Source organism: Monodon monoceros, unplaced genomic scaffold, assembly GCF_005190385.1.
Source record: "Monodon monoceros isolate NGI ecotype Baffin Bay Population unplaced genomic scaffold, NGI_Narwhal_1 Super_Scaffold_21, whole genome shotgun sequence".
Classification (NCBI taxonomy): Eukaryota; Metazoa; Chordata; class Mammalia; order Artiodactyla; family Monodontidae; genus Monodon; species Monodon monoceros.
This window is the reverse complement of record NW_021703778.1, coordinates 36,567,112-36,582,317: the sequence shown is the minus strand read 5'-3', so window position 1 is coordinate 36,582,317 and position 15,206 is coordinate 36,567,112. Positions and strand designations below refer to the sequence as shown.

Here is a 15,206-nt window from a genome sequence, read left to right as displayed (position 1 = left end):
GAGAAAGGCACAGCTTATCATGATTTCTGACCATTCAGAGTTCTGTCTTCTCTGTCCCGGACAGACTAAAGCAGAAGGATTAAAGAAAACACTTCCATACATACTCCCCCCTAAGAAACAAGGTACAGAGCTGTGGTGTGAGAGGAGGAAAAAAAAACAACAACAATGGAGCAGTACATCAGGGGAAAATAATATATAGAAATACCCCTCACCAGACTGAAGGAGGCAAGATCGGTGACATACACCTGCTCATCCCAGTGTGAGGAAAGAACAGGCTCTCTCTGCTCCAATTAGATCGAATAAGATGACAAAACCCAACATCCTCCTGTTAAAGTTTGCTCTAAAGATTAACTCAAATCACTCAGTAGAGAGTTAAAACCCTGAACGACATATTGTGGAGAATACTGAGATAAAATAGATTTAATGTGAAAATGCTATATACTGAAATAACATCCCCTAACAACTCTGACTGACACTTAGAAGCACACTGACTGCATTTTAGAAGAGGTAAAGAGATAGGGACCAGAGATAAGAACCAAACGAGTGGGCAATGACTAGAGGTAAAAGAGGTGGAGAAGCCACAAGATACGGCGAAAAGAAAGGGAAAAGAGATGAAAGAATGGCTACCATACATATATGTGTGTATATATTCGGAAAGCACAAACACACACACTTGCAAAGGGCACTTCTCACCCCTTAAAACCTCCTTAAAAGTCTCTCCTATTATATGTGGCATGGATGCGTGTGTCATGATTGATAAAATATTACACATATGTATTGATAATATATATGTAACATATTATAGATACATATATGTGTAACATAAATATAATGTTTTATCGCTCACCACATATGTAAACTATGCTATATATACATATAAACCACTCCATACCTACCATATACACATGTAAACACACACACATGAATCTATACAACATATTTATCAACACAAGCACTGATCAACCAGAGTGGAGCAGAGATCTTATGGCCCCTTGCTGGTTTAGGTGTTAATCCTCCAGTTGCTCATAGCGGAAGTTCAGGGAAAGAGCTAGAACTGGGGGTGGAACACATTTGGGAGGCCTGGGACAGGAGCAATGTACCAAACAAAAGTATTCAATATTCTAACAACTGGTACAGCCATGTCAGTGCACACCAGCTGATTTTTAGCTACATGCATGTATGCCTGTCTGTGTACACTCAGACTGTGGAGTGGGGGAGGAGAAGCCAGACTTAAAAATCATTCATATTTGTAATTATAAAATGAGTTCCTTGAGAATTCCTGATATCTCTGTCTTGGCATTCAAACAATACTACCCAGTGACCAGTAATCTACTTTTAACAAGTATTCCAAAGGCACTAAATTTAAATGAAGAGAGAACTGACAATGGTGAAAACAGTAGAGGAAGGACCTCTGAATATCCCCTCCTACATAAAAGCAACAAAAACACTGACAAAAGTCATCAGAATCAACTTTTTCAAAACTATAGAAATGAACCAAAGGCTTGCAGCAATCAGAGAGAGTTTATTCAAGAACAGTTGACTCTCAGTAAGAACAGTGAGGCCTATGGCACTTAAACTGCCCTATTCCCATTTGTGCTCTGCCCACCCCCCTCCGCCCCCACCCCATAAACACCTACCTCCTTCAAAGCCCTATCTATTCCCACAGAACTGTCATTAGTTGCCATGTTAGGTAGTTCCCTGGAAGACCACAGCTAGGCTGTCTTTATTTGACCTTAGAGCTTGCCCAGTGCAAACAGCCTTTTCTCCAGGGGTATTTGTCCAAAACAGAGGTAACTGCTTCACATCACAGATGCCTGGGGCAGTGGGTAAAAACTTAGGCAAATAATAGGTTAACCAAAAAGCTTAAAAGGAAAAGCTAGAGATTGAGATGTCCACAGAGAGCTTTGAAAAGCTCTGACAAATTCCTGGGATGGGAATCTAGAAGGTCATAGTGCATTATGGGCTATGCACATGCTCAGAAGAGATCTGATAAGGCTGTAAGCTCTGACCTCTGGCTGACCTTGAGGCTCTGGGCAAGCATGAAGTGAAGGGTAAAGCAAAATTGTAAACTGCCTGGCTGACAGTCGAGGGTATGCCCCAACACACACAAAGGCCCTCAGCAAAGGCTGGGAGCTTTATTGGTTCTAGGCATTTAAGGAAATTTCTGACTAATCATTAGCTGACCACTAGCTAACCAAGCAGAGACTTCAGTGGACAAAGAATACAGACATGAAAATACACATGACAAAGAATACAGACTTGAAAATCACTAAACAAACAACAGCAGATACAAACAGGGACAACCATAAACCCTGAGGAGGGGGTAGAATCTGATTTCCAAAGTTGACCCATTATTATTAAAATGTCCAGCTTTCAACCAAAAATTACAAGACATGCAAAGAAACAAGAAAGCATGGTCCAAACAGGAAAAAAACCAGACAACAGAAACTGTCCAAATTGAACTTAGTAGGCAAAGACTTAAATCAGCTATCTTAAGTATGTTCAAAGAACTAAAGGAAACCATATCTAAAGAACTAAAGGGAAGTATGAGAACAATGTCTCACCAAATAGAGAATATACATTTTTTAAAAAAGAACCAAATTAAATTATGGAGTTGAAAAATACAATAACTGAAATGAAAAATTCACTAGAGGGATTCAGCAGATTTGAGTAAAGAGAAGATATATGCATAATGGATTTCCCTAAAGGCAAAGAGAAAGAGGCAGTTTACTTGAAGAAAATCTGAACAGACCTATAACAAATATAGAGATAGAATCAGTAATCAAAACATATCCCACAAAAACAAAACCAAAAATTCAGGACCATATGGCTTCAACGGTGAATTCTACCAAATGTTTAAAGAACTAATATCAATCCTCTACAAATTCTTCTAAAACATAAAAGAGGAAGGAACACTTCCCAATTCATTCATTCTATGATACCAAAACCAGACAGAAAGATATTACTAGAAAAACAGATCAAATTCAAATTAAGATCTTTTGCTTGCTAAATTTGGAACTCAGATGATTATTTTTAAAACTACTCCCAAGAGGAACTTAAAAGCTGAGCTGAGGCTTAAAAAAAGACAATTACACCTGAAGTATAGTATACCCATCTGAGCACAGCACTGTTAAGCACATTTTCCTCTAACTCTCCCCTTCCTCTGCCTTTGATGAACTCTGGAAAGTTATTCCACAGCAAAAGGAAATGCTTCAAACTCTAGTCACATCCTCTAATAAAAGTTTAACTCCTATGATCCAAACAAAAGGAGCAGTAAGGCCCATCACATGCGTGAGAGCTGGTACAAATTATATCCTCAATCTACTTTCCTTTTTTAGACATGGACTCGGACCTAGCTTATTCTTTCAAAGCCCATTCCTCTGTCAGTTGGATCGGATATAAGACTCCTTTTGGACTAATAAGGCAGCAAAAAATAACACTACCACCACTGGCCTACCGAGAATCATTGCAGCCAGGCCCCAGGTTAGAGATTCTGAATTAGCAGAAATAGAATTAATGCTTAGGAATCTGTATTTTTAAAATGACTTTTCCAGCATTCTAGTCATCAGTCAAGTTTGGGAAGCTCTGATCCAGTAAACTGATATCAAAGACAGGCCTCTATTTACAGCTTCCCTACAGCCAACAGCTTCTCACTTGAGTAAGTAAAATCAGTTAATGCCTTTGTCTAGATTTCCTCGCTACAAAATGGGGGTTGTGATTCAACCTTCACCACAGGATCAACTGACATGCATAGCAATGACCCTCTTTTTTTGCGCAGGCTCAGCGGCCATGGCTCACGGGCCCAGCCACTCCGCGGCATGTGGGATCTTCCCGGACCAGGGCACGAACCCGTGTCCCCTGCATCAGCAGGCAGACTCTCAACCACTGCGCCACCAGGGAAGCCCAGCAATGACCCTCTTAAAAGGAAGCTGGTACTTGCTACACTTATATGTTTAGGACACAGTAATGTCAACTACTCTCATGACAATGGAATCAAAGGAGATCTATCAACATTATATTATCCACAGCTCCTCCCCCACAACCCAAACTTCTAGAGCCCACAAGGCTGTCGGTGTACAGTAGCTCCCTTAACACAAAAGCCCTGATCTGTTTTACCACTTTTGGCTTCCCAGAAGGAATCTGACCCCCTGAATTAAGAATTTCTTTTAGGGCTTCCAAAAGCAACATGGCAACTTCCTATTCAGCAAGAGGACTAAAAAAGGAGTAAATCTCATCCATTTCCTCAACAAACTAGCTGAGAGGCAAGACAAACTTTTTAAAAGATGGGTTTGTATTACAATTCCTTTGGAGAACAGATTCATAGCAGCATTATCCCTAATAGCCACAAAGTGGAAACATGATCACTGACTCATGAATAGATAAATAAAATGTGGTACAGCCATACAGTGGAATATTATTCAACAGTAAAAAGAAAATACTAATACATGCTACAGCTTGGATAAACCAAGCTAAGAGAAAGAAGCCAGTCACAAAGGACCACACATTGTATGATTCCATTTATACGAAATGTCCAGAATAGACAAATCCATAGACAGAAAGTAGACTGATGGTTACCTAGGACTGGAGAGATTGAGAGAAATGAGGAGTGACTACCTACACAGGTTTCTTTTGGGGGTGATGAAAATGTTCTAAAATTGATTGTGGTGATGGTTGCACAATTCTGTGAATAGACGAAAAAACCACTGAATTGTACACTACAAAACAGTGAGCTGTATGGTATGTAAATTATATCTCAATAAAGCCATTATTTAAACTAAAAAAAAAGAAACTTTACTGCATTGCCTACTAAAGCTTAACATATGTATTCCCTATGACCCACAAATTCCACTTCCAAATGTATACCTAACAGAAATGCATACATATATTTACCAAAAGACATGTGCTAGAATAAATCAGGATAGTGGTTTATTCCTGGGGAGTGGGGAGGTGAATAAGGATATAAGAGGGTTTCTGTTAATGCTTTTTATAATCCGAGCACCAATTACCCAGGTATGCTTACTTCTAAACATTTATACAACCGTACACTTAAATAACTGACACATTTTTCTGGATCTTATATTTCAATAGAGAATTTCTTTAAAGAGACATAAAAGATGTGTCTATAACCATAACAAAGGACAACAAAAAAACCAAATATGTAAAATAGCATAAGCTTCTGGAGGGCAGAGTCTATGACTCTTATGTGTCCCTCCAGTGCTCTGAATCTAAGGGTGCCCAGGAAATAGTCATTGAGAGAAGACCCTTACCTCTATCTCCGTTCTAGGAGGGATGAAGTTCTCGGAACAAAAAGGAACAATTTAGTGCCACTCACCTGGGCTTTCTCTCTCTTTGCTCTGATCAGCGTGTCTTGGTAATGCTGGGCCACTTCTGCAAGGACCCCCTCGAGTTTAGCTGCAGGAATCTGCAGGGCCTGCAGAGTCTTTTGGGCATCACCTTCATCCAGGGCTTCATTAATTAAACCAATGGCTAAAATCCCTAAATATGAATGGACAAAAGGTTATTTTTTAGATTAAGAAATTGTATAAATAAAACAGTCTTTAAACATGGTAAGTGACCATAAATCCTCTATCCAAGAGTTACCATGATTCAAACTACAATTTGTCATCCATAATATTAAGCAGCATTTAAATCTTTTTCCTTTAAATTTAGTGGTTTTTTTCATCTAAGTAAACTCCCTTATATCCATATTCCTATTAAAATCTCAAGTCCTTTTGTTTTATTTTTACTTGCCCTATCTTAAGAGTGATGAGGATTTTGATGAAACTGGCTTTATAAAGGATAGTTTTCAAGTATACTCCAATGTGTGATCAAAACCATTCTTGATTCACAAAAAGTCAAGAGTTCAAGGGATCTTAAAAGTCACCTAGTGGGACTTCCCTGGTGGCACAGTGGATAAGAATCTGCCTGCCAATGCAGGGGACACGGGTTCAAACCCTGGTCCAGGAAGATCCCACATGCCGCAGAGCAATTAAGCCCCTGTGCCACAACTACTGAGCCCACGTGCCACAAATACTGAAGCCCGTGCCCCTAGACCCCATGCTCTGCAATAAGAGAAGCCACCGCAGTGAGAAGCCCATGCACCACAACGAAGAGTAGGCCCCGCTCGCTGCAACTAGAGAAAGCCCGCACACAGCAACGAAGACCCAACGCAGCCAAAAAAAGAAATAAATTAAAAAAAAAAAGTCACCTAGTTCAACATTTTTATAGAAAAAAAAAGATGAGTCTTAGGAATCTCCTCTCCTACACCACACAGCAAACAAGTAAGGGAAAGAGAATCAAAGCTCAGGGTCTCCTACTCCAAGGGAAGGCTCTTCCCACTAAATCACTGAATATTTCTCACAGGAAACACTAATTAAAACTAGAAATAGTCACTCCTCAGCTATCTCATCCAATTGGACTACTTTTGTAAAGACTCTGTTGTATAATAAAAAATTTGGCTGGTCTTTGTCCCTGGTTTCTGGAAAGGAGGCTCTAAACCCTTGGAATTTCCCAAGTGATAGGAGTATCTTCATTATCCATAGTGGGCCCCTAGGACCACACCTGAGTTTATGCCAACCACTGCTGGTGGGCCCCTAGAAACTTTTGGGATAGGGGCTGGTCACGCTGGAAAGACCAACCATGTGATTAGGCGACTGGGGCTTTGAGCCATGTGATCTCAGAATATCAGCCCGGCTATTCCAGGGAGGAGAAGCAGACTGGAAATTGAATTCAATTACTTGGCCAATAGCTGGCCATAATTCAATCCATTATTTGTATGGAACGAAGCCCCACTAAAAACTCTGGATATCCAAAGCTCAGGTGAGCTTCCCTGGTTGTGATACTCATCAATGGGCTGAGAGGGCAACACACCCTGAGGATACAGAAGCTTTGAATTTGGGACCCTACCAGACATTGCCCTCCTGTTCTCTTCTTTTGACTCATCCTGATTTGTATTCTTTACAATAAAACTATAACCGTAAGTATAGTGCTTTCCTGAGCTCTGTGAGTCATTCTAGCCAATTATTGAACCTGAGGGGATAGAGGGAACCCCTGAATATATAGCCAGTTTTTCAGAAGTGTGGTGACCCGGGAACTCCAGAGATTAAGGCTGGTGTCTAAAGTGAGAGGAGTCTTGGGGAGGACTGTGCCCTCAATCTGTGCAATATGACCTAACTCCAGGTAGTCAGTGTCACAACCACTTCTTATAATAGCATTTAAAAATAACAGATCATGTTCAATTCGCCTCCTGAAAATTTTAGTTCTTATTACATACTTATCTAATCATAGCAGTTGCCTGGTGTTTCGAAAACAATATACAACTGTAGCTTTTTGAGATAGATTTTTTTTTTTTTTTTCCAATTTCCAAAAATCCTCCCGGGAGTAGTGTTTAGAACCAGCTCATGGAATCACATTATCTGTAACTGTGACATTATCTGGGGGGACGGGAAGTAGATTACTCACTCTCATGTTCCTCCTGCACCACAAGATTCACATGGTCCACACAAGCTTGGATGTCATTCCACGTAATAAATTCATTATTCTCTGCATCTGCTTGAGCTTTCAGTTTCATCAGCTCATCGAGATACCTGCCCCATTCCCCCAACAAAAGAGACAATGAAGTGCAACATAAGAAAAGGGACCTTCAGGATTATTTTGGTTGACAGGAATGAGAAGACATGGGGGCAAAGGATCCAAGGAACAGAGATAGCTAAGGAACCCCAACAGCTTGATGTATTCTAGAGGTCAGCTTTGGGACCGAGGAGTTACCTTGAGCAAAGTGTAAAAATGCAAGGATATCACTTATTCTTAACGGCCTATTTATATTACATGTTCTAAATTCCAAGTAAGACCAACTCTGGAGTCAGTGGCAGCAGCTCAAGCAACCCCTCTAAAGACAAGGAAACAAGGCCATACACCAGCTAACAAACACAGAAGGAATGACAGATCAACAAATCACCATTCAGCAACTCTTACTGAAAGTATATGGATTTAGGCAAGGATTATCAATTGGGGTTAAAAATATTAGATGAATGGTTAATGGGGAACTGGACATTTTGATGCTGCAAAAGGTACAAAAAAAAGATTATATTCTGGGGATTCCCTGGTGGTGCAGTGGTTGAGAATATGCCTGCCAATGCAGGAGTCATGGGTTCGAGCCCTGGTCCGGGAAGATCCCACATGCCGCGGAGCAACTAAGCCTGTGTGCCACAACTACTGAGCCTGGGCTCCAGAGCCTGTGAGCCACAGCTACTGAAGCCCGCAGGCCTAGAGCCCACGCTCCGCAACAAGAGAAGCCACCTCAAAGAGAAGCCTGTGCACCGCAACGAAGAGTAGCCCCCGCTCGCCACAACTAGAGAGAAGCCCACGAGCAGCAACGAAGACCCGAGGCAGCCAAAAAAAAAAAAAAAAGTTACATTAAAAAAAAAAATTATGTTCTGGTGATAAGGGAGAAAAATAAATATGCAATGGAGGGATTAATGTCCCTTAGTATCTCTAATGGTGGGGACAAGCAGATTTTATATGCCTCTTGATATGAGAAAATATGAAACACACATCGCCAAAAATATTTAATTGAATCTTGACAAGTCTTTAGACCTAATTTACAATTTACAGGAATAAACCAAATATTAGGAAGCAACCAGAACTGAAGATGGGACATTTTATAGGACAACTGGCCCCATCTCTTTAATAAGTCAGTGTCATAAAGAAAGGGACAATGCTAGATTAAAAGATACCAAAGGGACACAATAATCAGATGTTAACATGTGGTCCTGGATTGGATCCTGGTTTGAACAAACCAGCTGAAAAAACAAACAGTTTTGGAACAAGAAGTACGAAAATGGACTAGGTTTAGAAAGTATTAAAGAAGTACTGTTGATTTGTCAGGGTATAAGAGTGTTATTTTGGCTATATAATATCCTCATTGTTTTAAATAAGCATACTTATAAATTTAGGAGTGGAATGTTATATCTGTAATTTACTACAAAACCTTCAGCATAGTAAAGAATAAAATGTATCAAAATAGAAAAAATAAAAAGACAATCACACTGAAGTCACAATGCCTGCAAAGAAAATAAGAGTGTTGGCACACGAAAGACAGAGGTGACAGCTACCTAATGGATTCAACCCAGCACTCTGGGCACCCACCTCTGGCAGTTTTCTTCTTCAATATTGGTAAGGCCTGTAACTGAACTGCTCAACTGTTTCCACACTGTATTCATGTCTCCGGATTCCAGCGCCCTGTTGATTAGGGCCACCGATGACAACATCTCCACTGCAACAGAGAGCTCAGGATGGGTGAGGCTATGCTGTACAGAAAGCGAGGGAGGAAAGAGTAAGGAAAGACATTCTGGAATACCAAGGGAGGTCACAAGTTTAATAAAACCATAACGAGTCTAAGTTTCCAGTAAAACAAAACAAACAAAAAAAAACCCTCTACCTAACTACACCAAGAAGTGGGTATTAAATTTTAAATTCACGTCCACTGTTTTGCTCACAAACAGCACAGGTTCAGTTAACTCACCTCAGGACTCTGTTGCTGCAGGGTAGCCAGTTCCTTCTGATAAAGATCGGCAGCAAATGGAAACACCTGGGGCAGCTGGGCTTCGGGATTCATTAGCTCCATAACAGTCTTCTCAGCAACACCCTTCTGGATTGCAGCATTGATCGCTGCCACTGCTGTCAGTCCTGGGTAGAAAACAAGGAGGTCACAAAGGCAGCTGGCTTTGAGAGGCCCGAGGGGAAGCAGATGCCAATTTTCACAGAAGAAAGTTATATTCTGTGGATAAGCTATTAGCCATGACGTTTGAAGTAGAACTTTCATCTTTAGAAAACAGCCTCCTTTGTATGAGGGTGAACTGCATGGTATGTGAACTACATCTCAATAAATCTGTCTCTAAAAAGCAGCCTCCTCTTCTCCTCACCCCTTTTTTCTTTCCACTCCAAATCATCCTGCCTGCCACCACTACGCTCTACCTAAGACGTCCTTCCCCTACATGGGGGAGCCTGGCAAAGAACTAGCTTATTAAGCTGCCATTCAAAGCTTTCCACAATCTTTCCAAGCCTTTATCTTACACAACTCAGCCTAAAACATCTACAAAAATTTTATTCTACCCACTGTTCCATAATACATCTTTCATCTTCTGTCCCTCTGCTCACACTTCCTCTTCCCCTGTTGCCCCATATTAGGAACACCCTTCTCTCCTGTCTCTCAACATACAAATCTTGCCAATCAATCCCTAGTCCTGTCTCCTCCAGATGCTTCCCTAACCAACCACGTAAGCACGAGCTTCCTAGTCAAAGTGAGCCTACACTGACTCCAGTTCTACTTTTAAAACTGGAGGAACCCTTCTGCCACCAAAGGTACCTGGTAGTTGACTGCAGCTAGTAGCCTTGGGGTGGGGTGAGGAGTGAAAGAATCTAACCTTAGGTCCCTCAACGACACAAAGCCACTTTCCTCCCCTACTCAGGATCTCAGTGGACATGCAGCTGAGAGGACTCTTACTTCTCTGATACTGCTGGGCAGCAGTGTTTGCGGCATCCACTCCAGACTGTAGCTCCTCCTTCTGCAGGGCCTCAGCCTGACCACCCTGAGAAAAGCAAAGAACACTTAGGTAAAGATGACTCCTGCCTAGGCCTCCGGGCCTTGTAGTTCTCATATCTCAACAGCAGTCACTAGGGACAGAGAGCCACAGGCATAAGAGACAGCTTCAGGCTACACACAGCCAAAGCGGCAGCCTGAGCAAGAGCCGAATGCCCTTGTCAAATCTCGGGTAGAGTGACTCTCCTGATATAAGCACATTAAAAAAAAATATTTTGTAAAGAGCATCAAAATGTTCTGAGATAAAGAGTTTGTAGAATCATTCGCACATTAATGCTGCTTTCTCCGGCCAATGCTGAGGATTTGTAAAATGTATACTTGTCCATAAAGTACAATCCCACACAGTCCACTCTTACTGCACATTAAGTACTTTCCCAGTGTTGGCCAGAGGAAACTCATCAGGTATGGTTTTTTAAAAGTGGAAATTCCTGAAGTAAGAATAAAAAATTTCAGGTTCTCCCCAATGGCTTTTAGCTGGGGATTTCAGGGACTTCAAGTGAAGGGGTGGTCACATTCACTTGCCGGGATGGGCAATGTTTATTTTAAAAGACGATTTACAACTCTAAAAGCAAAAGAGAGCTGAAGACAATGTGTACTTTACCTGAGTATATTAAACAGCCTAATTCATCTGCAGGAGAAAAAGTTATATTAGGGGGAAAAAAAGGCCCCATATATACCTTGACACAACAGCATGGGATTCAAAAGGACGTATATAAACTCTTGCAGGTGCAACTCAGGGTACTTTTACCTCTCTCTTGTGCTGTCTATCACTGAGGAGCTGCTTGAGGTACCAGTCACTATTCTGCTGCTGCAGTCCTCGAAGGCCCAGCGCTGGTGACTGCAGAATCTTGAACAAGGCCAGTGCAGATCCCTGCTTCAAAGCCAGGTCTATATTCGCTAACGCAGCAAACACTGAGGAGGAAAAAAGGCAAACGCTTAAGAAAAAACTATGTTAACATTATAGCCTAGAATATTTTTTCCTTCCTGAAAACCAATCCCAGTTCCAGATCAGGGAAATATAATTAGATAGCTTTTATTCTGGAGTATCACAGAAGCATTAGACTTTGGGGTTGGAAGAGAACCTTAAATTCATCACGTCCAGGGGTTCCCAGGTTGTTCAAATTTAACAGATTCCTGGACCACACCCCAGGCCTACTTAAAAGCTTCTAGATGCAGAGAGCTTGGCACCAATATGGGCAGCAATATAAGAGGCACCAATAACACATGCCTAAATTCCCTCTAAAATGCCAAGTCATTATCCAGACTAAACTACTATACAGGAGAAGGTATCCTACACAGCAATTTACTACATCTCTGGACAATTCTGTTTACAAAAATTGTTAAAGCTCCCACCCTAGAGTTGATACTTGAATACATCCAACCCCCTTCCCTGTGACTGTCTACTCCTGACTAAAGAACCTTAGTTCCTCCAACCATTTCTTATACAGCATCATTCTGAATCCCTTCATTATCCTGGTGTACTCTGGTGAATGTACTCTGCCCAAAGCAGTGCTTAGAAATCAAGGCTGGTCTGACTGCGTGGAGTGGAAGGGGCTCTCTACACCACCTCAATATTCTCTACTTCTAGTCACAGAACCTGACGTCACACAAGGGCTTTATTATCCAACAGTAAACATGCAGATTTTCCTTCATCTGAAAATGATAACAAAGATACCCTCCTTATAAGATTAAATAAAATCATATACATGAAAGTACTTTTATATTGTAAAATAAATAAGGTATCATTAAGTTGAAAGTCAAAATATCATACTTTCTGATTTCAGAAATGACAGCCGCTGGAAAATCATAATTATTGTATTATTTTCAGCTTTCCTATTTTAGAAGAGAATATAGAGTTCTCCCTCCCATGTCCCACCCAGGAATGACCATATGATTTTACCACCAAAGTAGCAAAAAAAAAGTCAATAATAAAATACTAAAAATCAAAATAGTTGGGGCACAGCAGTACTTATCACTTTTAACTGTTTTCATTAGTAAAGAAACAAAAAGAAAATTAATGTAAGCTGTTATAAAGAAACAAAACAGTGCAAGAGAAAACAAAGTCTCAAACTAGAACTAAAAAATAACACCAAGAGGTGAAAGGATGAAAAGGTTAGATTCCTAAGAGACTGTCTCCTTCTTCCCAACATTCCCCTGCAATTCAGCTCACTGATCACCACACGAAGGAGGTGCGCAGCTCTTTGAATCATGGCTGCAGGTCTATGTGGCCATTAGCCAACTAAACAAGCATTTTTCAACAACACAGACCAGGCACCTGCTGCAAACACAACCATGAACAAAGCAGACAGGTTATCTCCATCTTCAGGGAGTTTTTGTAGTAGTGGGGGACAGAAAACAAAAGCAATATAGGTAACAAGCAGGTTTCCTCTACGTATGCAATGCAGAATCTCAGACTATCCATCTGCAAAGGCATCTGGTCAATTATGCTTTTACTAGAAATGTAAACTTACTACTTAACTACGTAAATATTTAAATGAACATTTACTAATACTATAAAGTTTATAACATTATTTAAACACTTTCTCCCACTATGCTTTAATTACCTAACTCTAATTTTCCTTATCTTACTTAACAAAAAATAAAAACTTTTTCTCATTTTTAACTATCTGGCCTGCAGCTTTCTTCTGGGGCAGCGTGAATGGCTTCTCAAGCCCTAGGGAAAGAAGCTTATCTATTATTACATTAAGATGATTCCCAGGACCTAAAGTCCCTCTATCTTCCTACCATACAACTTTCCCTTGTCTCAGACTTTCTCTACTATTAGGAAAAGCTTGTCCCCCTATGGGGAATTCTGCCTTATCCTCACCTTCTTAACTACCCTAAGAACCCCAGTGAAGGTTCAGATACAAACCTCGAGGAAAAGTCATCATTCTTTTCTTTATTCTATGACTGTACTTCACACACCTTTGGTTGCCTTGAAATTACTCACTGTATTGTTCTAACCAAGTTGCCCTGAAATTATTCATTTGACTATTTACCTTCCTCACTATACTGAAAGCTATCTGAGGGAATTTTTACTATTTTGCTCCTCTGACCACATGAGAACAATATGCATGGAACACTTTATACATATGTTTCTCTCCTTATAAGTTTATAATGGACTCTAATATAATTAGCCAGGTAGGGCTATAAGGCTAAAAAAATCCCAGACAACATGGTAGAGAAAAAAATCCCTTAGTAAATAAAAGAGTATTTTACACGGTGTATGCAGCAGGAAATGTGCTGGACTTTCTTCTCACACAGAGAACTAACTACAAGGGCATTCTGGTTTATACTTGCTGATTTAAGTAGTATTCATACAGATACAGCACAACAAATCACCCATACGTGAATGGAACTATCACTCTGTTCAGAAAGCTATTATCCTAAATGAGCCAGAATGGAACAGAATACAGACTCCTGGTCAGGATTTAGAATTTCCTATCACATGGAGTTGGTAAAATCTTATAAATTCACTCCAGTTATTCAGAGTGTTAGTTCAAGTGAGAAATTGGGATCTCCAAAGGAACAAAGAGGACACTGATTACTTTTACTATTATTATTATCTTGATCAAGATAAGATCAAGTCTGGTTGAATCAAGCAAGGTTTTTTAGTTCTTCTGGTGAGTCTAACCCTATGCTAGGAATTATGAGGATTTGAAAAGCAGAACTCAGAAGTAAACTCTACTTTTAAGTTTATAAATATGTCAGAAACAAAAAGCAAGCAATTAAGACAATACATAATTAAGAACAAAATTGTGTGGTTTAGCATATAAATGCTGTAGGACATGTGAAAGGCAAGTATATTGTGAGCTAGGATGGGCACTGAGGTGAGAACTGAGCTGAATCTTGAATGATGGGTATAATTTGGATTAAGTAAGAGATGAGGCATGAGGGCATTACAATGGCGAGATTACATGATTAACAAAAGTGATAATAATATTGTTTACTGAGTGCTTACTAAATACCAGGCAATTGACATACATTATCTCATCATTCGTATAATGATTCTATGCCACACGTACCCAATTCCCACAGCTATTAATACGAGGGCAAGAGATCAAATCCCAGTTCTGAACAACTCCATAGCCATTTTTCATGAGTCATGAAATAAACACAATGAATATGGGAGACAATTAGGCACATGAGTTTCTATAGAGTTATATGCATAAAATACTACATAAAGAACTCCACCAGGCTAGGGATCTGCCTTTTGTCTGGCAAGTAATAAGGAACTAATGCAAGTTCTTTTGAAGAAGAGTAACAAAATGAAAATGACACTTTCAAGAAATTAGTTTTTCAAAAGTGTGCAACATACACAAAAATCAATATGAACAGTACAATCTCATTTTTGTTTAAATATATGTTTTGAAGGATATGTTAAAAATATCAAGAGTGGTTATCCTAGGTGATGGGGTCTAATTTTTTGTTTGTTGTTTATTTCTGGATAACTTGTATTACTCTTTAAAAGAAAAACAAAACTATATAGGAAAATAGGGACTTCCTTGGTGGTGCAGTGATGAATCCACCTGCCAATGCAGGGGACACGGGTTCGATCCCTGGTCCGGGAAGATCCCACATGCCGCAGAGCAACTAAGCCCGTGCA

At 40.1% G+C, this 15,206-nt stretch overlaps 1 protein-coding gene across 2 annotated transcripts in view; it reads right to left on the bottom strand.

The window, feature by feature from the left end:
- Positions 1–15,206, bottom strand: part of IQGAP1 (IQ motif containing GTPase activating protein 1) — a 103,608-nt gene that overhangs the window by 34,924 nt on the left and 53,478 nt on the right. For both annotated transcript variants that reach the window (XM_029236400.1, XM_029236399.1), the window contains exons 10-15: positions 11,349–11,512; positions 10,505–10,589; positions 9,524–9,687; positions 9,148–9,308; positions 7,462–7,586; positions 5,333–5,496 (exon numbers count right to left, since the gene is read on the bottom strand). In XM_029236400.1, coding sequence (XP_029092233.1) covers positions 5,333–5,496; positions 7,462–7,586; positions 9,148–9,308; positions 9,524–9,687; positions 10,505–10,589; positions 11,349–11,512 — 863 coding nt within the window. The remainder of the gene's footprint in view (positions 1–5,332; positions 5,497–7,461; positions 7,587–9,147; positions 9,309–9,523; positions 9,688–10,504; positions 10,590–11,348; positions 11,513–15,206) is intronic.